The sequence below is a fragment of the Symphodus melops genome (genome assembly GCF_947650265.1).
Source record: "Symphodus melops genome assembly, chromosome: 9".
Lineage (NCBI taxonomy): Eukaryota > Metazoa > Chordata > Actinopteri > Labriformes > Labridae > Symphodus > Symphodus melops.
Genome location: NC_136699.1, coordinates 19,294,358 through 19,318,911, shown reverse-complemented (window position 1 = coordinate 19,318,911; position 24,554 = coordinate 19,294,358). Strand labels below are relative to the sequence as shown.

General features: G+C 43.8%; 1 protein-coding gene across 9 annotated transcripts in view; it reads right to left on the bottom strand.

Annotated features, from left to right (window-relative positions):
• The window catches only part of tenm2a (teneurin transmembrane protein 2a), a 210,401-nt gene that overhangs the window by 11,686 nt on the left and 174,161 nt on the right, over positions 1–24,554 (bottom strand). For 4 of the 9 annotated variants that reach the window (XM_079351891.1, XM_079351894.1, XM_079351897.1 and 1 more), the window contains 17 exons: positions 24,387–24,509; positions 22,661–22,887; positions 21,772–21,967; positions 19,108–19,209; positions 18,453–18,647; positions 16,767–16,967; positions 14,842–15,027; positions 13,844–13,870; positions 8,654–8,800; positions 7,948–8,158; positions 6,713–6,832; positions 5,216–5,477; positions 4,666–4,933; positions 3,304–3,447; positions 1,768–2,017; positions 1,342–1,362; positions 952–1,181 (listed from right to left, as the gene is read on the bottom strand). In XM_079351891.1, coding sequence (XP_079208017.1) covers positions 952–1,181; positions 1,342–1,362; positions 1,768–2,017; positions 3,304–3,447; positions 4,666–4,933; positions 5,216–5,477; positions 6,713–6,832; positions 7,948–8,158; positions 8,654–8,800; positions 13,844–13,870; positions 14,842–15,027; positions 16,767–16,967; positions 18,453–18,647; positions 19,108–19,209; positions 21,772–21,967; positions 22,661–22,887; positions 24,387–24,509 — 2,910 coding nt within the window. The remainder of the gene's footprint in view (positions 1–951; positions 1,182–1,341; positions 1,363–1,767; positions 2,018–3,303; positions 3,448–4,665; positions 4,934–5,215; positions 5,478–6,712; positions 6,833–7,947; positions 8,159–8,653; positions 8,801–13,843; positions 13,871–14,841; positions 15,028–16,766; positions 16,968–18,452; positions 18,648–19,107; positions 19,210–21,771; positions 21,968–22,660; positions 22,888–24,386; positions 24,510–24,554) is intronic. The other 5 variants (XM_079351890.1, XM_079351892.1, XM_079351895.1 and 2 more) reach the window with 2 other exon arrangements.

Sequence of the window (24,554 nt, the reverse complement as noted above, 5' to 3'; positions counted from 1 at the left end):
ACAGGTGTGTTTGCACGAGGCAACTGTGCCCCGAAATAACTCGTAGTCGCGCTGAGATACACAACAACAGATTGAGGGTAGAGAAAAGGGGCGCCGAGCAAATGAGAGAGAGAGAGAGAGAGAGACAGAGACGGAGAGGAAACAGGCAGAGAGAGGGCGAGCTGATGTGTGATGGCTGACTTTCCCCGTGACAGGTTAGAGGGAACCAGTGGCTCGTTGTCTTCTCCTTTTTTTTAACCATCTTCTCTCTCCTCAGACACACACACACACATAAATACTGTACATACTAACACCAGCAGTCCCACATGTACACACACGTTGTGTCACTGATGGAGAAATGTGACAGTGTGACATCCCTGACAGTTTGGTGTCACAATGTTCTCAGATCCAATGATCCACAAAAGAAATCCCATTAATGAGTTGAACATTAACCTGGTTTATAACCTCCTTCTGTCTCTGGCCCGCTTCAGTTGAGTCACAAGAACAGCGCTTTGTAATAGAAAAATGTAGTCATGATCAAGGAACAGTATCGGCACCCTCAGTTTTTCCCATCTGCACGGAGTTACAGATGATTATGTACGCACAGAACTGTGTAAGAAAACAGATTTGAAAACTAAAGGAAACATGATTTCTATTTGCGTACCTTATCGGGAATGAACGTCTGCAATTGATGAACAAATGATGGTTCAATCTTTTATCATGACTAGATATAAATTACTAATTCCTGATGGCATTATTGTCCCCACCAGGAGCTGTAAATAATGTCACTAATAAAAAAATAATGCACGTCAGACTTTCCCACAGCTAAAAGTGACACCTCTGTTTTTTTTTTTCTTGTAATACCTGAACAGCACTACAGAACACAAAGGTCTCTAATTGTCAACATTTACAACATCTTTCAGAAGTAAGACTTATTCCAACAGTGTGGGTGATGAGTTTTCTCCTGCTCACCTTTGGGACTCATAAGTGTCGCTTCAGTGGCCTTGCCTCCATCACCGCAGCGCTCATCAAAGGGCAGACACTGCTCCCCCGTCCCAGCCACCACCTCTGCATTGTCTGACAGCAGGCGGCCTCCCGTTAAAGAGCGGACTCGGTAAATTCTTCGAGAGTTGGTGTCTGAGATGAACAAAGCCCCAGAGACCGGATCCACTGCCAGGAAGTACTTATGGGTGGGATTATTACTGCAGTGACAGGAAGTGCATGATTTTAGAGTTACCTTATATTTTTGTTGTTTTGTTTTTGTTTTTTTTCACTGAAAATGGTTTCAGCTCCTCTTTACTATCTCGAGTGCTGCTGAAATGTGCAGAAGTGACTTCAAATGTATTGCGATAAAGATCTTACCTGTGTCGGAAATCTTTGTTCCTTGAAGCGAGAAAGTGAGATAAAAGCACAACAAAACAAATGTTAATTCACACAGTCTGTGGAGAGCAACCTACAGAGAGCAACACAAAGCAGGCTGTGGTGTGAACAGCAGATTTAACCATGGGTAAAAATACCCTGGAGAAACAGTTTGCTTGTACAGTGTATAATTCTTCTTTCACCATGCTATCCCTAGTGTCTCACCTTACTTTTTTTCTTTCTCAAGAAAATATGCAATCCTACGCCTTCTACATGCTGCAAACATCTGGACTCTTCCCTCTCTTATAAAACTAACCCAAGCTGCCTTTTTAATGTTTAATCCATATTTATTTATGAAGTCCTTATTTCCTCTGGTACACCCAATCTTTTGACCTCTCCTTCCTACAATATTGAGTTTGGGATATTTACCTTAGTTCAAGGATGCCGGTTGTGTTCATAGATGGGTAGACCCTACGTACAAAGTTGAGATCCCCGACATAAAGACTGCCATCAGTGCCCATCGCCAGGGCAACCGGTGCCAGAAGCTTGTTGCCGTCTGCCAGGCCGTTACAGCTGGGGCAGGAGATGCTGCGTCTTCGTCCATTTCCCATGACACTGGCCATTACCGGTGGCTGCTCCGTCACAAAGACGTTCTCGCCACTTCCCTTGTGAAGGATACCTGGACAGGAGACACACACAGATCAGGATCTTTGTACAGCTCTATGGCTCTTAGGGGGGGGGGACAATGCCAGACCAGCTTGGTCACAACTTCATTTTAGTCAGCAACAATTTAACATAATTGCCACTACATTTTCTCCAGACATTCAGGGTCCATGGGGATAAAATCTAATTATTTTGTAGCAGGTCCCTGAATTTTTATATTAGCACTATTATTAAGTTAACATTTGCACAAGCAAGTTAAATGTCACGCCAAATACTGAACGGATCGCATTGAAATGAGGGACAGATTTATTCAAACCCTCTGAAAATGATCAGTAGCCACACTGGTGAGTCCTAAACTCTCGGTTTAGTTCTATATTCAGGTCAATGTTGGAACTTTTCCAGTAGCCTACCTCTGAACTTCCCCTCATTCTCCTCCTAAACAACGTAATTCGCATGCTGACATGCTAAATTAAGACAGTGGGCACAGTTAACATCACACAGCAGTATGTTATGTTGTCTGTAATAGCAGGTCATTATCCTGATGACAACATTTAGTTACTAGCACAGCTATACTGCATGTCATTAATAAAAACATCGTTCCACGTTTATGAAGAAAGGAAGACAGATCTACAGGGACACGATCAAAGCAAGCAGCCGATACAAGCTGCATTTAATTACTTCTGTATAACATTAGTCAGTTTGATGACCAGAGCACAACAGCGTGTTATACAATAGTGTATGTGTGTGGATACATCCCCTCACTTCTAAAAATACCTCTCAACACCCCTGGGTCTCCACTTGTGTCTTTTCCTATTAGAACATCAATCGTCGCAGCAGGCGAACATCAGTGCGTCAGCCCTGTTATATTTCCATGCTTTTTATTGCACAGAGTTTAAGTAATGGTAAAGCAGATGATGCATCAAGGTCGACTCCCCATCCTGAACCAGCGCCTCGATAATGTACCCCTGCCCCTCTGTGGACACCCCTCTGTTTGAATACTTGTAAGCGATTGGTCGGTGCACATGTTAACACAGCGGGGCGTGGTGTGAGTGGATAAGGGCTTCAAACTAGGTGAGACGACACAAAACGCTTCCTGTGAAAATCCTCACTGACAGGTAAAAAGAGGCGCCTGGCAGCCTCATGTGAACCACAGGAAGCACATTATGGTTTCCACACTCCCAAAGACAATAGCAGATGTGCTGTACAGCACTGTAAACCTGTTACACATTGGGAGCTAGATAATTTTTAAAAACAAAACAGAACATACTGGAAAAGTCAGCGCTTGTAAGTGTGTGTACATACCACTGCGTGTGTTCAGTATATGATGCTTGTTTAGTGACCAGCCGCCCAGATTGGTGGGATCCAGTTCGTAGCCTTGCAGAATAGTTGTCCTCTTCTCCCAGAGGATGAGACTGGCACAGGATTCATACTCATAGCCGACGGACACTACATGTAGGAGGGAGAAGAGGTCAGAGGAATACAAGAAATAAATGATGAAGAACGGAAAACTTAAAAGAAAAACAGGAAGAGGAAACTTCACGGGAGCATAACCTCCAAACTTAATTTAAGTTGTGAAACGTGTGATACACAGAGAATCTAGTTAGCACCTGTACTAAAATCTGCACTCGCACCTAACTAACACCCTCACATCTTCTGCCAAGTCAATTAAAAACCTTGCTAATTGGGCAGATTACCCAGGCGACATTTTAACCTATAGGAGGCCACACAGGAGGCAATGGTGAAAACTCAGCTGTAGAAAACAATGGGGCCCAATCAGAGAGATGTGCTGACAGTCTCTGCTGATTTGGCTAAATGCAGACAGGAAGAAAGGAAGTAAATAGGACGGGGGGGAGGTAGATATGTTGAGACAATTGAGACCGAGATCGTCTGTGTTCCTGTGACGTGCAGTTTATAATGTATGTGTGACTGTATGGGTGTGCTGCTGTTGTCGGCCTCCTTATTAAAAGGAGGAGTGTTCACACATCAGCTCCCACCTGAGTCACAGTCAAAGTGCTGTTAGCAGCACCTTTTCAACTTCAGCGAAAATAATAGTTTGGCATACCAGCAAATGAACCCGTGCTTAGCGGAAAATAACATCGATGAGCGTTATGATTTTTGAGAAAGGTGAAACGACGGTTCATCCGCGGTACGAGGGGGATCTTTGAGTGAATGTCAGTTCCCAAACCCCCTCGTTCTCAATGCCCCTCATGATTGCAGTCCGCACTCAAGCCCCAGATGTCCACTGCATCTGTGCCCTGACAGCCGTGTTTGCCCGACAGCACCTGTGAGCGACTGTGACAGCAGAGTGTAATAGCACTGAGGCTTCCCTGGACTCCTGCTTGCTGCTCCACCAGCTAACTGCTAACTCACCCTGATGGCTAATAACCCTTCACCGCAGCTACGGCTGGCTGACTGAACCACACGCTGCTTCGATGAAAAATAGACGTATGAATGGAAAAAAAAAAGGCACTTAACTGTGGCTATACTACGTAGTAGATTGAGGCTGGGGTTCTGGTGTATTATGTCTCCTTCAAGCTTCCTAATTAGCTCTGCTTCCCTCTGTCATAGCCTATGCTACTCCTATAAGAAAGGCTTTTCGTCCGCTGGGATGAAATTACTCTTTCCCCCCACATAGCTCCTCTTCTATCCAACCTTTCCACTCACCAACAGCTTCAGAGAGTCCGTAGACCCTCTGGCCGTACGCGTCAGTCTTATCCCAGATGTAGGTGTAGGCCAAGTTAGGAGAGGCGTGGAACCACTTTTGGAAGAGGTGTCCCTCCACAGCTACCATCAGGTGAACCTTCAGCAGCCCCATGGACACCACAGCTGGAGTCATGGTCACCTTGAGCAGGGAGCGGTAACCCTGTGTCCTGGAGCTTAGGTAGCACAGCTTCAGACTTGTGCCGGGCACCTCGATCTGCTCATGCAGCACCTGGAAGACAATGAAAGAAGACGACAGGAGAGAGGGATTAGGGGGGATTAGAGGGAGAGGGAGTAATGGGGGTCACGCTTCCACTCACGGCTGAAGGACAAAAAAGGGAAAAAACAATGGATGAAATAAAGAAATAGAGTAAGAGGGAACAAATGCGGGGGAAAGCTATGGAAGCGAAAGGAGAAAGAGAGCTACAGGAGGCAGGTATACAAGAGAGTGACAAAGAGAGCGAGGGGACCAGAAGGGAGATTAGCCGGCTGCCAGAGTTCAGTGGTACTGCACCTGTGTCTCCGGTATGATGGGTTTCTCCCCTGGCTTGGAGCTGAAGAAGGAGGAGAGAGGGGATGCAATCACAAGAGGGTCAGGCCTGACGAAGCCGCTCAGGTCACAGCCCGGGATCGTGTTCTCTTCTGTCTTAAGCACCAGAGTGTCCATAGCATAAAACTGGCTCCAGGGCAGCCACACTGTGCGCTCCTGGCTCAGGAAGGGGGCACGCTCGAACCGCAGAGTCAGAGATGCACCACCGTTAGCTATCAGGTCAAACCTGAAGAGGAAGAGGACTGGAATGAGGCACAGATGGGGAGTGCTGTGGTGGACCTTTATATGGACTCACAGTATTAGTAAAGCAACCGCTGGAATAAATGTTTCTAATGTACAACATTTGAGTCTAGAAAGGCTGTGTGGACAATAGTAACAGCTCTGAAATTAAAAATAACAAATTGTCTCACTATGAGTTTTATGGTTACTCAAGGTATCCACATTTGCTGAGACAAAATACCAAAGCTTTGTAAGTGTCTGGAAAGGCTGTGGCAACTGGAAGAAAAACAAAACAAAAACTGCATTCATCAAAATGAAACAAGGTCAGACATGGACATTAGAACATGTCCGCTCAGGTCACAAGTCCATGAGGCTGATGAGTAACAACCCCCTGAAACACAAGGTCAATTAAATGTTACAAGAAGATTTGATGCTTCAGCCTGGCTGGGAGAAAACACTGCAAAGAAATCATCAGTTAGAGGAGGAGAGGAGTGCTTAAAGAACCTGAGACAGGAGACACAGAAGTTGCACATTTAGACGAGGTCAGTATCAGACTTGGAAATAACATGTTACGGATGTCAGACGGACTCAAATTTGATACAACTTGTACATGTAGGAGGAGAAATTGGACAGAAAAGTCAAATTAAAGCGGCCTTAAACTGGTGTTCCTGCAGGAGGAATAGAAAGGCATGTCAGGCGAGTTAACTGAATTGCATTCAGGAAGAAACTGTTCAAGTAAAGGAGCCAAAGTGTCTCTTTTGTTGTTGCTCTAAAAGTTTCTTTATGACATTTATTATTTGTATTCTTCAAGCAAACTTGTTCTGTAAAGACCTGACAGGAAAACAGTTCTATTTCCAGCATTTGTTTTCATTTCACGAAAACGATATATTCATTTTTATAAAATATTTGTCTCCCACTCTTATTTCATTCATTTTAACTTCAGTTATATGCTGTATGAATAATTTTCAAGTCAAGAGATTGTATTATTTAAATTCTCAGTTGCATTGTTGTAAATACGTTTACCTTTCCTTTATCTGAAATCCCCTTTCTTACCGTATCTAATTATTTCTGACTGAGCCTACTATTCTCATGGGATCATTACAGTTTTTCTAAATTAATCTAATCTAACCTAATCTAATCCACTGTGATCTAATCTAATCCAGTGTAATCTAATTATTCGGCCTATGTGGTGAGGTACTTGCAGAGATTCAGCAAGAAGTGCTGTGTAGCTGTTGTACGTACATGCCGTCTTGCCGTGTCAGCGTGTATCCATACTGGGGATAGTTGACAAAAGACACATTCACCCCCACCAGTGGGGTTCCATCTGTAGTCAACACCTGACCCCGGATCAGAGACGCCAAACTGGAAGAAAAAAAAAAGAAGAGACAGAGTGAGGGGGCAATAGTCAATCTATCAGCCACAACTTTCCTAATCATCAATCATCTGGTTTGATTAATATCCCCATCTCTCAATCATCCAATTTAGATGATCATTTATTGCTCTGGTCTTCCACCGCTCTTTAATTAGAAGCAATCAGCAAGCCCCGCCATCCCCATTAGCGCTTGTCAATCATGTAAACAAAACATGACAACGTAGATGGATATGTATGTGTGTGTGCGGGTGCGCCCTCGATAACGGATTCACACACAGAAATATTTTGAAACAATGAATATTTAAGAGTATCATCACTTTGAGGAGATGCGTCCTTTTGAATCATCTGATGTCACGTGTGTTTAAATCAGCACCTTGGACAGTGTTTAACAGCTCCTTTAATGGACCAAGAATCTTGGCATGACTTTGGTCCTGGACTTTCTGAGGGAAAACTACATGATAGATCTGAATTCTTAAAAGCATATGTAAATACTCACTGTCAATAAAACAATCACAAACATGTTCAGGGCTCAGATCCTGGGTGTTTACATACATGTATCCAATAATGATAAATACATGTGATTCATGGTGACCCATCAACACTTTCTATAATATTTTGGATAATGTAATGTTGGATTACAAGGATGTGTGAAATTCTTGGTTCTGATTGGCCAACTGGGCATAGCAAAAAGGGAATGACACCTTTGCATCAGGGTCCATTCTGTCCAATGTAAAGTATCCTTTACAGAAAGTGCTAAAACCTGTTAGCAAGTTGGTGAAATATCTAGTAAAGAATCTTTTATTTAAAAACAGTTTTGAGTTTTTTTTTATAGTCCTCCAATGTTTTCTGCTTGTAAGTGATTACATTTCCCTTGGAATCGTCCCACACCCACAAAGACAGGTAAGCTTTATTTCTCTGGAAATATGTAAAACTTCAAACTGGCTTTTGTAGTTTTGTTTGGCTCTTACCACTGTGTGATGGTGAAAACTATAAACTTCTTCTGTTAGGTAACTCTTTGAAATCATAGATTGGTGTCAAAGTCTGCGTTTGTCCAGAACTTCATTCCTGCTGTGAATATTCATCCTGTGTTTGGTAGTATCCCCACCTTGAGTTGAACGGGCTTTCTCCCGGGAGGATATGGGTGCTGTCTCGACCTACAAGCATCTTGACGCGGTCGTAGAAGGAGCGGACGCGGACCTGGGACACTGGGTTCTGCTGGATGACTGTGAGAGGATCCCTGGAGCCCCGACACAGTGGGCTGTTCTGACAGGGACTCTGGATGCAGCAGTCTGGGTCCATGCAGTCTGTCAGTCCATCTGAGTGACAGAAAATGGAAAGGGATGAGACGGTTGCGCAAGGAACAGATACCTGAAATCTTTTGTCCCAACTGCCATCAGATTTTTGAACAAGATATGAGATCTTATAGAGGCTTCATAAATTTGTGACGACAATTGCATTAGAGTACTGATCTTATCCTGTTGAACTGTCGGTTGTATGCTTTTATACTGTGTTGGTTGTATGCTTTTATTGTGATGTTTTGTCTTTATCTGTGTTGGACTCCTGCTGCAAACCAAATGGCCCTTCGGGGACATTAAATATTTTCAAATTCAAATCAAAGAATGCAAAAAAAAAAAGGCACCCGTACTCCATCAATTATTTTGCAATATTTTGATAATCTTAGATTCTTCCCAGCGCTCCTCTCATGAGACCTCTATCTTAATTATTTCTGGTTGTTATTGATTATTTTTCTCTATCATCCTTTATTCCTTGGACCAGCAATTTTTTCCACACCAAATTTTCTCCCACTTCACCTCCTTCGTTGTCCTTGTTATCTGCACAGGAGGTCTCCATGGCAACACTGCAGCCGGGGCCCCTCCAGCCTGTCTGACATTCACAGTGCCAACTCTGCTGCCCCATGGTGCACTGTCCGTTCCCGTTACACAGGTTAGGGCAGCCGTCTGCATGGACAGGACGGGAAGAGGGGGAAAGGAAGGTGAGAAGGAAGAACGGAAAGGAAGGGGGGGTAGGAGAGAGGCAGGGTGATGCTTGTTTTCTTTATCAGTGATACACAGAGGAATGCACACATTCTTACAAACACACACATAGACACATGCTCATAAGGTTACAATAGAGCAGTGAGGTTGCTCAATTTAATAAACCACATGGTAGCAAAGTGTAAGTATTGACTGTTCAAGAATCAATCTAATGCAGCAGGTCGATTTTTATACACACAGTCCTATCTTGTCTCTGCACCTTTGGGATTGCTGCTGTCGTGTGTGTGTGTGTGGGGAAAAGTTGGGTAGATCACTTGATACACTTAATAGAACCCCACCAGATCCCCCCCACCCCCCTTTCGCTCAACTCACCTCTCTCTCTTACTTATAATTCAGTGTAGGTAATGGGATTGTGATGGCCTCAGAGTAACGCTTTCTCATGAGAGAATGAGATTATGTTCAACGGAGTGTGTGTGTGTGTGTGTGTGTGTGTGTGTGTGTGTGTGTGTGTGTGTGTGTGTGTGTGTGTGTGTGTGTGTGTGTGTGCATGTCTATGAACTAATAAACCTTCACTTTAGCTTATGCAAAAAAGCCCTAGCAGAATCTGAGGGCCTGGAGCCAAGAAAGTTCCTTAACTAGCATAGCAAGGCCACCCTCGACTCGAGAGTGACTTTAAGGCACAGAGAAGCAGACATTTTGAGGGAGTGTGGATAAGGAAATTTGCAATTACAGAAGGCTGTACCATTTTGCCACAAGACATATCTGGTAACTTTTTGCCGGGTGTAATCTTAAAGAAAATTAAAAGGAAGAGTCTGACATTTTGGGAGGAAAAAATAAGATTGTGCCCTTTAAGTACAAAGTTACATGAGAAGATCCAAATGACTTGTGCCCATTCAGAACCTATGAAGCTCACTAATTAAAATGTTATATTTTGGTTTTTTTTAATCACTACAAAAAAAGAACAAAACGTGTGAAATGTGGAAAGATGTCATGACTGCAGAGAGCAGTAATGTTGCTGCTTCCCGCTTGTCAGACAATTGGCACAATTATTCAAGGAAGCTATTGTTCTCAGCAAAATAAAATGGTGACGCGAACCCTCATGATACAATTGTTTGCTTTTCACATCAGCAAAAACAAACAAACAGGCAGGCTCGTTTCCACTGTTTCCAGTCTCTGTGCTGAACTTAAGCTAACTGGCTGATTCCTCCAGGCCTTACGTTGAACTGACACACGTTGCTAAAGTGCTCACAAACACCAAAAAGATGGAGCACATTTCACCAGTTCTTAAATCGTTGCCCTGACTTCCTGCCTTCCCAAAGGATAGATTTTAAAATCCTATTACTTGTTTTTCAAATCACAGGTCTAAATACCTGTCAGACCTACCCACACTGTACGGGGCACCCAGACCGCCCTCAGGATGTCTTCTCCTCACTGTGCCCAGAATCAACACGACGCCTCCCCCCCCCTCCAATACACACACACACACACACACACACACACACACACACACACACACACACACACACACACACACACACACACACACACACACACACACACACACACACACACACACACACTCTTCTGGAGCAAACTACCTGAGCATCTGAGTTGTGATAAAACAGTCGGCTCGTACAAATCAGCGCTCGAAACATTTTCCTTCACCGTGACATTTGAGTAAACTACCATGACTGTTAATAGAAACTATTTGTCTGCTGTGCTTTGTTTTACTTTTAATTAAACAAGCCTCCTTTATTTTTAACCTTCTTTTTTTCCTTTTTCTTTCTTGTCTTTATCATTTTCTTAGAACATGGTGATAGCGTGTGTGTTTGTGTCATGTCTAATTTGTGTAAATGGTGCATGCTCTGTGTATAAATTGTGTATCTCTCATATGCACACATTTTTTTTAAAACGTATGAAATGCCTTTTATTTCACTTTGAATTGCTGAAAGGTGTGACATAAAAAAAACTCGCCTGCCTCGCCTATTAAACATTATCACTTTCTCATCTATCATTCATTCGTTTCTCTTGGCAATAAATTCTGTCACTGTGTTCTTTTTTAAATGGAATGTGAGTCCTGAAAGAGGGATCTTATTAAAAGTAATTGTACTAAATTGGGGTTAAAAAGCGTCGGCTAAATTCCAAGAAATATCTCCTTTGATTCTGAAAGCTAACCAGAACTTTTCATACTCAATATTTTGATGAGACCACGTTCCCATATATACACGTTTGTTCAGAAAAGGTTTTTAAATTCCTGGCCTGCCTTTCCATTTTCCTCAATTGCTCTAAATTGAACCTTAGCGCAAACACAAGGCTGCGCTTTCTCCACATTATCATTTATCAGGGAGAGAGGGGGGGAAAGGCATGATGACACACGATGACAATGTTTTCTCCTGCAGGACAAAGAGCCCCAAACAAACTTGTCACAGTGATTTCCTATTCAATAAATGAGAGAGCAGGGTGAGGCGCTTTTAAGTCTACCCACGGGAGATGGGGGGGGGAAAGACAAGGTTGACTGACAAAACAATATGTGCAAGCACGCAGTGGCACTTAGTCACAGCCACACACACACACACACACACACACACACACAGAGTAGGACACACCCTCGAGATATAACCTGACATTTCCCACTCTGTGTGCCGACTCAGGGTGAGGAAGGACAGAACAACCCAGTGAGAGATTATGAATATGAAATGCTTTTCATCGAGTCCTGCTCAGCAGATTAATGAACATATTTTCACTCAAGTTACACTGTCGGATTTTGCCCTCTAACAAATCGCTTCATCAATAAAGTCATGCATTATGAATACAAATAGTGCAATCTGAACGGTGTCAGTGGCTAAATTAACAGGCATTTCACCCCGATTGGCATTTTATCATATGTCTCAAACACCCGGCGATGAGGGAAAGTCAACAAACGACTTTGAAAAAGACAGGGGAGCCAACTTGTTTGAACTCCAAATAAGAGGCGGAGAGGAGGAGGGGGTGGAGTGGTGTGGAGAAGCTTAACCATGTTTTTCAGCTCAACAAGAGGAATCAGATCAAAGGTTTCTATCTTTAATTATTACCATTTTCTGCATCAGGGGACTGCTCATGACGCTGTATTAACAGTCGGGCTGGAATAGATTGTCCCTTAGTATTGAGCTCAGGGAACAAAGGCAGTTAGCGGTGATTGCCTGTTAAATGGAGTTGCCATTTAAAGCAGCCAAATACTTATGAAGCACCCGGACAGGACAATCCATAGTGGGCATTGATCGGCTTGCCTGGGCAGGCCGACATGAGGCTCCTCTCTCTTTAATGCCATGGCCTAGTCGATACCCCCTCATACTAACTAGAATAAAGTGGGATTTCAGAAACTATTAAGTCCACCCTCCCCACTAATGTGGTTGGACTGTGATGAAATCCCCTTAAAAAGTAAAAGAAATTGCCTTGGGTTATGGGTCAGCACACACTCTCTTGCGTGGCGAGTGTGAGACTGCGTGTGTGTTGGTGCGTGGGGAAGTGTGTGTGTGTGGGAGGGGGTTCGGGGAGTATTACTGGAGACTGAACTTTGTAAAACTCAAAGGAAGAACGCATAAAGAAAGTGTGAGATAGAGCTATAGAGAGAGAGAGAGAGAGAGAGAGAGAGAGAGAGAGAGAGAGAGAAAGGAGAACAAAGTGCATGAAGAATTCGGAGTCTCAGGACTTTGTGCTAAAAGTCTCACCATGTTTCCTCGTTTCCAGCTCGGTGTCTTCTAAAGGTCATAAAGTAAAGGTCACAAACAAAAATCCAGCTTCTAGATGAACCAGATAACTCTGCACTTACAGATAAACCTTCACTCATATGCTTCTCCTTCTTTCTAATACCTACCTTTGAAATTACAGTGATTGTTTTAGCCCACATGTTCTTTGACCTGCCTTCCTTTTGACTCCATCTGTTTCTTCCTTATTCTCTCTCTCTCTCTCTCTCTCTCTCTCTCTCTGTGTGTCTTAACTCCCTCTTTAACCCTGCGATTTACCTTTTCTCTGGGCCGGCTCTTCATAAAACAATGAGAGCTATTCCATTAAGCATAGAGGGTGAGAGGACACTCTCAACGGTGCTCCAGGGACCTGTACTGTCAGGCAATCTGTGCCGCTCCGACAGAGGTTCAGCTGCGGGGCTATCTATTAAGCATTCTTGCTGCGCGTGTGAGACAACTCACCCTAGACCTGCAGCCTTCTGCGTTTGTGACGATGTCTTAACCTTAGCCATGATTCTGTTTATCCGAGTGTTATCTGACTAAACTCTGTGGCTTCGTCTTCTATTTTTTTTTTGGCTAAGGCTGGAGGGGACGGTTTTGATGAAAAGATACACAATCTGGAATTAATCGCTGAGTCACACACGCACAATCAAACACCAACATGTGCACATAGTATAATTTTATTAGCAGCTCTACCGCGGCCACAACTTTAAACAGCAAATACCCGAACGTGAGCACGCACACACTCGACAGATTTGTGTGTTTTGATGACACACTACGGCCTTGCATCAGTGGCCTATGAAATTCACCAATTACCTCAAAAAGTTCTTTACGGCTTTCATCGTTTTCCCCTCATGTGAAGCAGCTGTGTTTATGCACATCATGACTGGAATACCTTCACAGAATTATGGGTTTGTGTTTCCATATTAAAAATATGGAGGAGACACACACACACACACACTCACACACGCACACACACACACACACGCATGCACATCCACACATTCACAACACAGCCCCTCAACACTGCTGATACCACACTCGGCTCTATGGTACCCCACAACACATCTAGGCTCAATGACAGCAGGCCCCAGTGTAGCACACTGCTGTGAACAGGAGTGTGCTACACATGGGGGAGTTCTCATTGAGGCTGGCACCCTGATCTATGGACAGATAGCACCACAGAGTCTACAGAGCCAAGCCAGGCCAAAAAAACCCACAAATGCAGCAGCTAGCTTCTACCACCACAGGCTAAGAAACAAAACACCAGAGTCAGATACGGTACCTGCTTTGTCAACCATGCTCCCATGGTCTGCAGTGGGAGAAAACGTGCAAAAAGGTAAGAGATGGGGAGAGTATTTCTTTTAATATAAATGCAAGCAACATCATGCAGAGCTGAAATGAACAACAGGCAAGTTGGGGTAAGCTAACATTGAGAGCTTTTTGGTGCGAGTGGAAGTGTGCTTTGTGCCAAGCTGAGGCCTGACAACTCTTTCATCTTGGGCTGATGCTGCAGTCAAAGCTGCCCTACTTTCTGATGGGGGGGGAAATGCAGAGATCATAAACTGTTATTCCCCTGTGCTTATATATATGTGTGTGTGTGTGTGTGTGTGTGCGTGTGTGTGCGTGCGTGTTTATACGGATACGTGGTGTGTGTTTTAGTGTTTGTGTGTGTCTCAGATTGCAATCACAGTGCTTGTGGTGACAAGAAAATCAGACTTTTTTTTTTTTTGTATCTAAAGGCACTGTGGGTGAATCAACGAAATCTAGCACTCATCCATCCAAAGTGACAGTGATGACAACATGAGGCAGTGACTGACTGACGTAAACACACACACACACACACACACACACACGAACAATGTGAGAGAGATACTTTTGATCACAGTGAGGAGAAGAGTTAGACCTTTCATCTTATAACTTTGGTATTTCAGAGGCCACAGAAACGACGACTCCTGGGGTCTCAAATTGAGTGGGAACCTAAAAACGGCTAAACTGTATTCTTTTGTAATCCTCCCCCCCTCACTTTTAACAAGCTTCCTTCTCTCTTATCTGTGTCGCCCACTTCCTACGTCAGCCCCCCCTCTACAAATTACCCAAGGTCTCCCTTTTGCCTCCCTTTTCTCCTTTTCAAAAAAGCTACCTCTTTTGTCTGACTAGGTGCTTGTGTTTCTGTGCACACCCAAGTGTTGAAAAGCAGACACACTTTAAACACAGTTCCTCTCTCTCTCACACACACACACACACTCACACACACACACAGGTTTACACCGAGGGGCTTACCGATGGTACAGTGCTCTCCGTTCCAGCCCTGGTGACACTGACACTTCCCATCTTTGCAAGTTCCGTGTTTGATGCAGAGCGGGTTGCACACACGCTGGTCACAGCCCGCGCCGGTCCAGCCCTCCTCGCAGCGACAAGCTCCGCCCATACACACGCCATGAGTCCCACAGTCAACTGAGCACACCTCTGAAGGAAGCATGAAATATTTTCGTTAGAAACATTCTCCAACGATTCAGAACTTTTTAAGCTTAGTTTTCAAATATTTCCTTTTTGACACGTACGTAGCATGCAGGTCGAAAAATGTTTGAGATGTCTGGGCTACAGATAGGCAATTAAACAACAAGTTCAAACATTTAACAATACCATTGAAATAACACTTTACGCCACCAGGACATCTACACACTTCAACTTTAAACCCTCACTTTCATAGAAATGGAAATAAACATCGATGTGTGACTTTAACAAATTCAACTTAATACGTTTTTCCAACAAACACCGCCAATTAGAATCAGTGACTACACTTTCTGAAAACAGGATTTGCTTCCCAAGCCTCCATTGAGGCTCAGATGCTGCATGCGGTGTGATGTGACAATCCCGCTCATGTATCCAGGAACCCAGCTGTGCGAGAATGAAGCATATACAGATGTTTAGAAGCACGCTTGCTGAGGGATCCTGCAGTGTCGAACAATGTTGTCTTTATCAAAGTTAAGTATTGCTTCTCTCATTACTAATACTGCAGCTCTGTTTGATATGGGGAGATGGGATGCAGTGTAGGACTGGCACGGTGAAGGCTGCCGTCTCCATCACTGTGGTAGTTTTATGATTAGAGGTATACGGATGGTTGAAGTCAAGTTTTTCGTAACATAAGACATCGGATCATGAGCTATTTCTTTCCAAGAGATCTTTTTTTTTTGGACCTAAGTCCTCCCAGGAGAAAGAACATAATCCCCAGCAGGGATTTATGATCCTAAAACACACACGGTTCTTATTCTGCCATCCTATACAGACACTATTCAATCTGAGGTAAACTACATGTGACACCAGCTACAACAACGTTCATGTTGTCATTAACTGCGTCTCTTTACTGGAATCTCTCACGTGGGACTCACTCATGAAAACCGAGAGAGCAAGTGAAACATCGTTCACATTTCTGGCATGCTTGCAGACAACGGAACTTCCTTTTCATTCTGTTACAGTGTTCCTTTGGTTCCTTAAAGATCAACATCAGTGACGCTTTACTCTGGCCTTGATGTGTGGAACAAATGACCTGAGATCTGTCACAGCCGTGTTGCAGGAAGAGAGAAAAAAAAGTTTCCCTATTGTCCACGTCTTATGTTTAGTTGCCGTGTATGTTTGTATCCGTGGGCGAGTTGCGGGGGCATGTTCACTGTTTGTTTGATATTGTTTGTGGGTGGTTATTCTTCCTGTTTCTTTGTTTCCTTTGCTGTCATTGCTTCGCTTTTTTGTACTGCATTTATTATTTATTATTATTTCATGGATGCTACATGTTTTAACAAGCCATTGCAATATATATATATATATTATAAAGAAGAAGGGACTTGCTTTTCCCATTTTGGATGTAAACCAATACCCTGTTAATCGTAAAAAGCTGGAGAGATGACTTTATATAGCATTGACAGTAAAAAGCTGTCGCAGTTTGTTGCTGTTAGCTCCAATTTGGCTCAGCCAGTGTAACAGTTGCTCTATCCTCTTTGGCAGCATGTTAAGTCATTCTTTTTGTCAGTTTCATATAACTACAGTTTTGCACCAGAGTCGTATGAAATAAAATGCTAAGCTAAACAGCTACGTATCCTCAGGGGCTGCAACATATGATTGAGAGAGGAGGTTGTTTCCCCTGTTTTTGTAATTATGGCACACTCAAATCTCCATCTTTAATCCATCTCTACCCCAGCACGCGTACTCACCCATAGAGCAGTCAGGTCCCATCCAGTTGGGGTCACAGCTGCACAGTCCCGTGTCTGGTATGAAGGCCCCGTGGCCATGGCACTGGTCTGGGCACTGGGCCCTGGGCAGCTCACAGTGCAGCCCTCCCCAGCCTGGCTTACAGTGGCACTCCCCATTCACACAGATGCCATTGTTGGAACACGTCGGATCCAGGCAATCCACTGCATTAAGTCAGAGATACACCAACGTGGGAAAAGAATAAAGAGAAAAGAAAAACGAACATGAAACAACACAAGCGAGGAAATGTCACATTAGAGCTGATGCTTCGAACGAAATTAAATATGATGGGTTTTTAACAAGAAAGGCATGTGGCAAAGGACATATTTTCATTCTTTGTGTGCAAAGAAAGATAATGAAATAAAAGAAAATATTACCAGGCATATTACTAAGGCAATTAAAGCACACAATAATGAATAGCTGAGTCGATAATTAGGGCAGAGCAGCAAATGCATTCCACTCTGAAAGAGCAGTGAGCCGCGCTGACACATTATTAGGTGTGAGTGCTTGTGTATGCATTAGTGTGCATGCACGTATGTGCTAATACAGGAGGGAGAATCTGACACTGTCAGTCTGCCAGGTTGACAGGCAGCTCCGAGTCCGAGCAGTGAGTGAAAACCAATTTGACAAATTACCTCCTCCCGGCAAAGCGCTCCCCCCCCCCCCCCCCCCCCCCCCCCCCAGCCCCCTCCTCTGGCGTCCTCTCATTGCTCTGTCCCGCTTGCTCCCACTTTCTCTCCCTCTCTCTTTCCTCCTGTCCTCTTTTTTTTTCTGACACCTCCCCCCCTTCCCCAGGCATGATTGACCCCGCAGCTCACCTTCCGCACACACACGTTCATAACACAACGCTCTCGCACAAAACATCGTCCCCTCCATTTCTGTTTGCCTGGCAGAAACTAGGGATCACAGCTATCGATTTTCATGTCGCCGGCACTCCAGGTAAATTGTTTGAGGGACTCTGCTGTGATGAATATCAGATTTGAGACCAGAGCAGAGGGTAGAAAAAAAAAATTGGATGCGAGAGCGATGGAGAGAAAAAAAAAATGAAGAGCGGGAGAAACTGCTGACCTTGTTCTCCGGCCCTGGACCATGCCTTCTCCTGTCTCTCATTTTGCTCTTCTCGTCCCTTTGTCTTTCTCTCCCTCTCTTTATCTTCACCCACTTGGCACCCTCAGCTCTCTGTTCTTCCTTCTTTTTGAGCTTCCTCTTCTTTTACAAATTCACCTCTGACTGCTATCCTGACTTCTAGTCCATCTCTAATTCCTCGTTTTTTGCTTTCTTTTTTTTTTTTATAGCTTTGTGATAACAGAGAATGTGGGGCCTGATCCTTCTTAACAAGGATCAATAGAAGCAATTTCATACCTTAATAAAATGTGTGATGTGTTTGGCTGCAGTGCTATACTTCATCTGTGTATATGGAGGGAAAGCACACTCGGTCAGAGGAAGATTATGCCATGATGAGCTGTCTGAAGGGAATTATGGGGAATGTGTGTACGTGTAAAATCAGTTTGTTGTGGTTCAGACATTCATGTGTGTTTTAAAATAATCAATCTGAACAACCACACACATGGGCCATTCACAAATCTGACACAAATAAAACCATCACACATCTTCTAGGATCACCATCCCATAACCCTGCCTCCTCTCACCCTCTGAACAGCTCGCTCCTTTGTAGCCGATGGAGCACACGCAGTTGCCATCAGTGCAGGCGCCATGGCCGCTGCAAAGAGGGTCGATGCACTGCGTGATGGGGACATCGCACTCCGGGCCTTTCCAACCGCTGTAGCATACGCACGAGCCCTTGTCGTATTGGCCGTTGCCACTGCAGAGCACCGGGCACGCCGCTGGAGGACAAGGGAGGAGAAAGAGGGGGAGAGATTAAGCCGAGTGCGTGACAAAAGGAAAAACAATTAGCAGCCTTTTTAGAGATTCTCAAAGCAGTGAAGAACCCACGCCGCCCACCCACACACCCCTAACCCCACCCGCACTGAGGGCGAATAGAGTGGTTATGGGGCTGGCGAGTGGCAATGACATGAAGAGTAATTACAGGCAGAGGTAACTAAACTATTCATCAAAGCTGTCTATCCCAGGTGAGCAGCAAGCCAGGGAGACGTTAGCCGGGGGAGCTGCCATTCATCATCAGTCATCTTGTCTCAGCTCCACCTAAGGCCACACGCCATCTTACCACTCCTAATCCTCTCTACTCGCCGCACAGAGCTGAAATGAGCCTGCTCGTCTAATTAGACACCAAGACCAACTGAGTTTTTAACGATGGGAGAGACACATTTGCAAAGGAGCAAATACCTTTGGAGCAGTCCATGCCGTGGAATCCCGGGAAGCAATGACACACACCAGAATTACACTCTCCGTTACCATGGCAATTGCGCGGGCACTCTTGCACTGAATCTGTGAAGGAGACAAAGTGAGACAGAGGAAGGGGAAAGAGGGGAGGGGTGAGAGAGTTTTGATGGCAGGCATAGAAAGTGTTTGATTAAAAAAAATTGGCACAGTTCATTCTTTAAGATAGTGCAAATCGAGTCAAGGTGCTTTGAGGCTCCACTGTCACGCAGACGTTAAAAGAAAATGCCGTCCTTCAAGATACCATGGAGTTCTTTAAAGTGAATTTTCATGGTGAGATGCATTTTGCATCAGCCTTTCTTTGAAATGCTATCCATAACCCATCTGTAATATCTCTCCACAGTGTATTCCTGAACTCTTTGCTCCGGCTCTTTCACCCCCTTCCCCCCTATTTTCTGGCACTCTTTTTGTTTGTTTCTGCCTCGTGCCACTTCAAGGTCATTAATACTTCATGCAGGTTGTGTTTTTTGGGCGCAACTAGGCAGATTTTAGCTGAACTTTACCAGAGTGTTTCTGGCCTGGTGCGTACGTGACTTCCGTGCTTCATCCACCCTCTACTGCGTCTTAACCCACTTATCAGAGTGGAACAGTTTGGTAGAAAGGAAACAGGGTCAATGCGCGACATAAGGAGGCATTTTTGGACTTTTAATTCGTCCATTCCCGCCTTCCATCACATTCACTTCCAGCTTCTACTCATCTTACACAAAGCATTACTCATCCCATCCAAACTATCCTTCCTCTCGCACTTCCTCAATCCTTTTCTGTCCTCGGCAATTTCCCCCAAAATCTCAGCCCCCGAGTCTCCCTCTTACCCTAATGCCACCCTGTCTTTCAGTTCCCTCTTCAGCTCCTCCTCCTCCTGTCCTTCACTCCACTTCACTTCATTCTGGCTTTGCCCCCGCCATTATGTCTTTCCTCCGGCTCCCCCTCTCACTCCTCACTCTAATTCTGCCCTTGCTGCCTCTCCTTCTCTCCTTCACTCCTACTGCAGATAGCTCCACCGCCAGATATTGACAGTGAAGGATTCTTTCCCTCGGCTTGACTCTTTCTATCCGTCCTCCTTGTTCTCACACTCATGCTTCCAAAACAATTGAGAATTATTAAAGAGTGCCGTTTCAGGTCCAAAAAAAATAAAATAAAAATAAAAAAGACCAATTTACATGGTTGTGGTGGTATTTATTTGGATTCCTCACTTGTTCTGGTTTCAGATATGGTACAAGACAATTTATTTTTCTTGTTGTTTGTTATTTTCTTCTTCTCACATGAACAAACACCAGGGAAGTGATTCTACACTCTGACAAAACAAGTTGTTTTTTGGGTTTTGAATAGATTCTATCAATTTATTCTTCGATGTTCTGGCAAAAACAAATCTCACTAAGCGGTCCAGCCGGTTTGACAATTTTGCTAAAGTTGTGTTGCTATTGGCAACATTGTGCACATTCCACTGATGTGTGTTTTTGCACCCTTTGGATGTGTAAAAACGTTGACGAGATGGGAAGAATAGGCCACCATTTCCCTCTTAAAGGGAAACTCAACTACCTTTGCACATCAAAGTCTTGCTACAGGTCTTGAGTGCTATCATATGAATAAAATAATTTTTATTAAGCTTTTAGTGACTTAATTGATGTCACATGAGTCAGTATCAAGCAGAAACCTCCAGTGTTGAGAAACTGAAACCAATGTGCAAGTCTCCATTGGAGACAATATTTAAGTGTCTTTAATAACAGTAGAAATAAACAGGTTTAAAAGGTTTATAGCCTGCTACAAAAACAGTTGTATCAAGCTAATTTGTTTGTAGGTAGAAACTGTAGGGGGGGGGGGGGGGTTGAATTATTTTAGAGCTCCTCATTTTATTGTTAAGACTAGCTGTGTGACAGGAGGCTGGACTTCACTTTAGCTAAATCGTGTTACTGACCATAAACAATAGACTTTGCTTGTGTTTTTCTTGTCATCATTTGGAATATATGCTAGCTAGATACGAGCTAAATGCACTGCTTCTCAGTTAGCTGGAAATTGGTTAGAGTCAGCATTTCCAATATGGCAACCATCATTGTAAGGCTTCACAATGTACCTCCAGGAACAAATAGTGAACACCACAGAGACCATGTCCATGTTTTATACAGTATATGGTCAGTTTCTATTGAGGCTGAAAACTTCAAGTTAAGAATAAAAAAATATGACTTTTGAGTCTGATCTTAGCAGCCCTCTGTGGCCTGCTACTGGACTCTGCTTGAGGCTAGTAGCTCAAGGCTAAATTAGTTGTTGCTAGAATAAAATGCCCGCATATGAGACCCACTTGGTTTTGAAAAGAAAGAGAAATCGTTGGAGAAGGAAGGAAAGATTTCGGCTTCTACAGCACCATTTTTATATTTTACAAAAGAACTGTCCATCAAGAGACTGACAGTGTTACTGTACTGTAAGAGTGCGATGCTAAATCATTGGAGTACTCCTTAAATCAGCATCAATTGTAGCGACGAGCCACTTCTCCCTACTTATTCTGTTTTTCTGAATGATGGTGCTAAAGCTCCTCTTACCTACCAAACTCACTTTACCCCCTTCAATTGTTTGAAGTCCCTCTACCCACAACCACAAATACTGCCTCTGTCTCACCCATGATGTTTGTGCTGAAGGAAACGGTTTCTCTCTCCCGACCATCGTTGTAGAATGCCAGATGCCAAGCACCAGCGTCCAGGTACTGGACAAACACCGCCTCATTGAGGACCACAGTTTGGATGCTCCTCCTCTCCCGTGGAGACTCCACCACGCTCCATTTCTCCTTCCCGTCCAGGCGCTCCATATAGTCATACTGTAGAAGAAAGAAACAACAAAAAAGAGAGAGAGAGAGAGAGAGGTTTAGGTAGAATGAAAGTGTGAATGCAAGTATAAAATCTATGATTCAACTATGAAGTGCTGTGCTGGCATTTTTTAGACTTTGAAAAATGACCCGTAGTTGTATATATAGGCAGATTAAAAAGTAAAGGAAGTAAGTGTGGCTGGAAATCTCCAGAGAAGCATGAAGAATGTAACATAGAGATCCTGGAGGGGCTGTCAGTCTTTCTGGGTTTCTGGACACATTGCAAAAGTGCTTTTTATTGCATAACAGGAGCCACAACTTTCATGGTCTTTAGCAGCTTAAGTCAGGTCAGCCAGTGAAACGGTAGCAATAATTCCATTCTAAAAATCAAATCTGCTGTTAATTGAATGGTTTCTAATTAATAAGAGGCAGTAAAACTTACATTACTGTGAAATTTAATTAAGGGTAAATCCTAGACTGAATGAGTTTTTTTTCCCTAACAACTGTTATAATGAATCACAAATGAATTTTAAGATGTCCCTTGACACAGGCCACAATCTTATAATTTATCTTCCATTTTAGCTGATCAATATGAAGATGAAGAGTTCCTAATGACAAAGGATAATTCTGAGATTAATCCATTAGCCTAAAGGTTTAGAAGATGAAGAATCTCCATTTCTTCATACTTGCGGTTGTAGATGTTACCTGTGCGTGTGAAGGAGGCAGACCCTTACGGATGTACACTCCGAACAGGGCGTCTTTGCCGAGGGAGATGTTGAACTTGAGGAACTGGGGCAGGCTGAGGTGGAGCAGGGACCTCCAAAACACTCCTGGAGGGACTTCCTGGGTCACTCGCCTCCCGACTTCAATGTTTCCTGTGTCTATACTGCTGTTCCTGCCTGCCCACGGACCTGGAGCGAGGGGAAAAGAAACTACATAATCTGTGATTATATGCATTGATTGAAAGGGTCAATAGTTAATCATCACAGTTTACTAGAAATAATCTGCTGTAAAAATTCATGGCCATTGAATAGTCGAGGACAAGCCCCATTAGCTCTGCAAACTGTGCCTACAGTTTATGCAACAGTGATTGTTGGTACATGCGACAGTGGGATGCAAAATGATGCCTTTGTAGAAGAAGCCGTAAGACTGTGGACTTTGTTGTCGGGACTAAAACGAGAGCGGGATCATAGCACTGCAGGGCACAGCTGTCCAAGCAGACTCACAGACAGGCACGCACACAGAAACACCCAGCATCCTGCAATCAGGTCAGTCGTCTAACGGAGCAGCGCGTTGGGGCCCAGACAGAAAAAGACAGAGTGTTGGCTGTGTGTGTGTGTGTGTGTGTGTGTGTGTGTGTGTGTGTGTGTACGTTTGTGTGCAGAACAGAGAAAAAGTAAAAGAAACAATGAGAAGAACAACAGCAGCATCTGGCCTAGACGGCTGGGGAACACAACACAACAGTCCTCTCATTAATACAGAATACAGACACAGAGCAGCAGCCCACACGTACCTATAGTACATGCTGTGTGTATTACAGAGCGAGATTGAGCGAGAGAGAGAAGAATAGATGGAGAACCGCATGGGGGCCTTAAAAGAAACAAGAGAGGGGGGCGATGCAGTTGGTGTTGTACTCCGCTGCTGACTGAGACGATAAAGCCAGCTCGACACAACTCAGCAGAGTGGTTAAACAGCCCATACTGATAGCACAGCTAATACTGTGGCATGAATTATGAAAATATTATAGTTGGTTTGAGCCTGTTTGGGTGTAAAACAAATCTACCAGACTGGTTTAATACCTGACGCGGAGCAGAGGCAGCCTTTAAAAGCCTTGAAGGACAAGCATGGTGTAACTTCATTTTTCATTTTTTTGTTCCAAACAAATCAAACACTGCTGTTGGTCTGTTTTCAGCTCATTCTGAATGTACTTTCCTGACTGTGGCACTCAGCTGAAAGTCAATTTGTTCCTTCTGAGGACGTAAATCTTCAAAAATAGGTCAGACTTTAAAGCTTTAGGTTAGGAGAATATAAACCGTTCATGGCTGGGGACTATTTTTAGTTGCAGATTAATACACACTTTGCATGCTGGAGTATGCAGACTGCCAGGGCTGTATATGTTGTTTTTAAATCATAGTAAACCGAAGCTCATTATTTCCTCTAACTTTGATTTGGTTCATTTATGTTCAGGGTTTTCTTTTTTTTACAATAATGGAGAGAAAGCATTTGTTTGTAGCATAGGGCTTTTATCATTTTTGTTTTGATTTTTGTCTGGCATTTTTGTGACAGTATGCAATAAACATTTTTTTTTTTACAAACCACATTAGAGAGAAAGCTGTAATGTCTTCCATACCGGAGTTTCGCCTACAGTAACTCGACAATGCACAGTGAGGTTTTTTTTTCTTGCGAGGGTTATGTATGCTGTAGTTCATACCTCTACCTCCAGAGGGCAGCGTGGCCACATCACTGTTGACAGGCAGGCCAGTTCCCAGTCCGTTGTTTAACAGCGGGCCTTCGGACGGCTTCAGCTGCCAGTTCAAACCCAGCAAGTTGATTGCTGCACATAAAGGAGAGATGGAAGAGGAAGAGAGAAAGAGAAGAA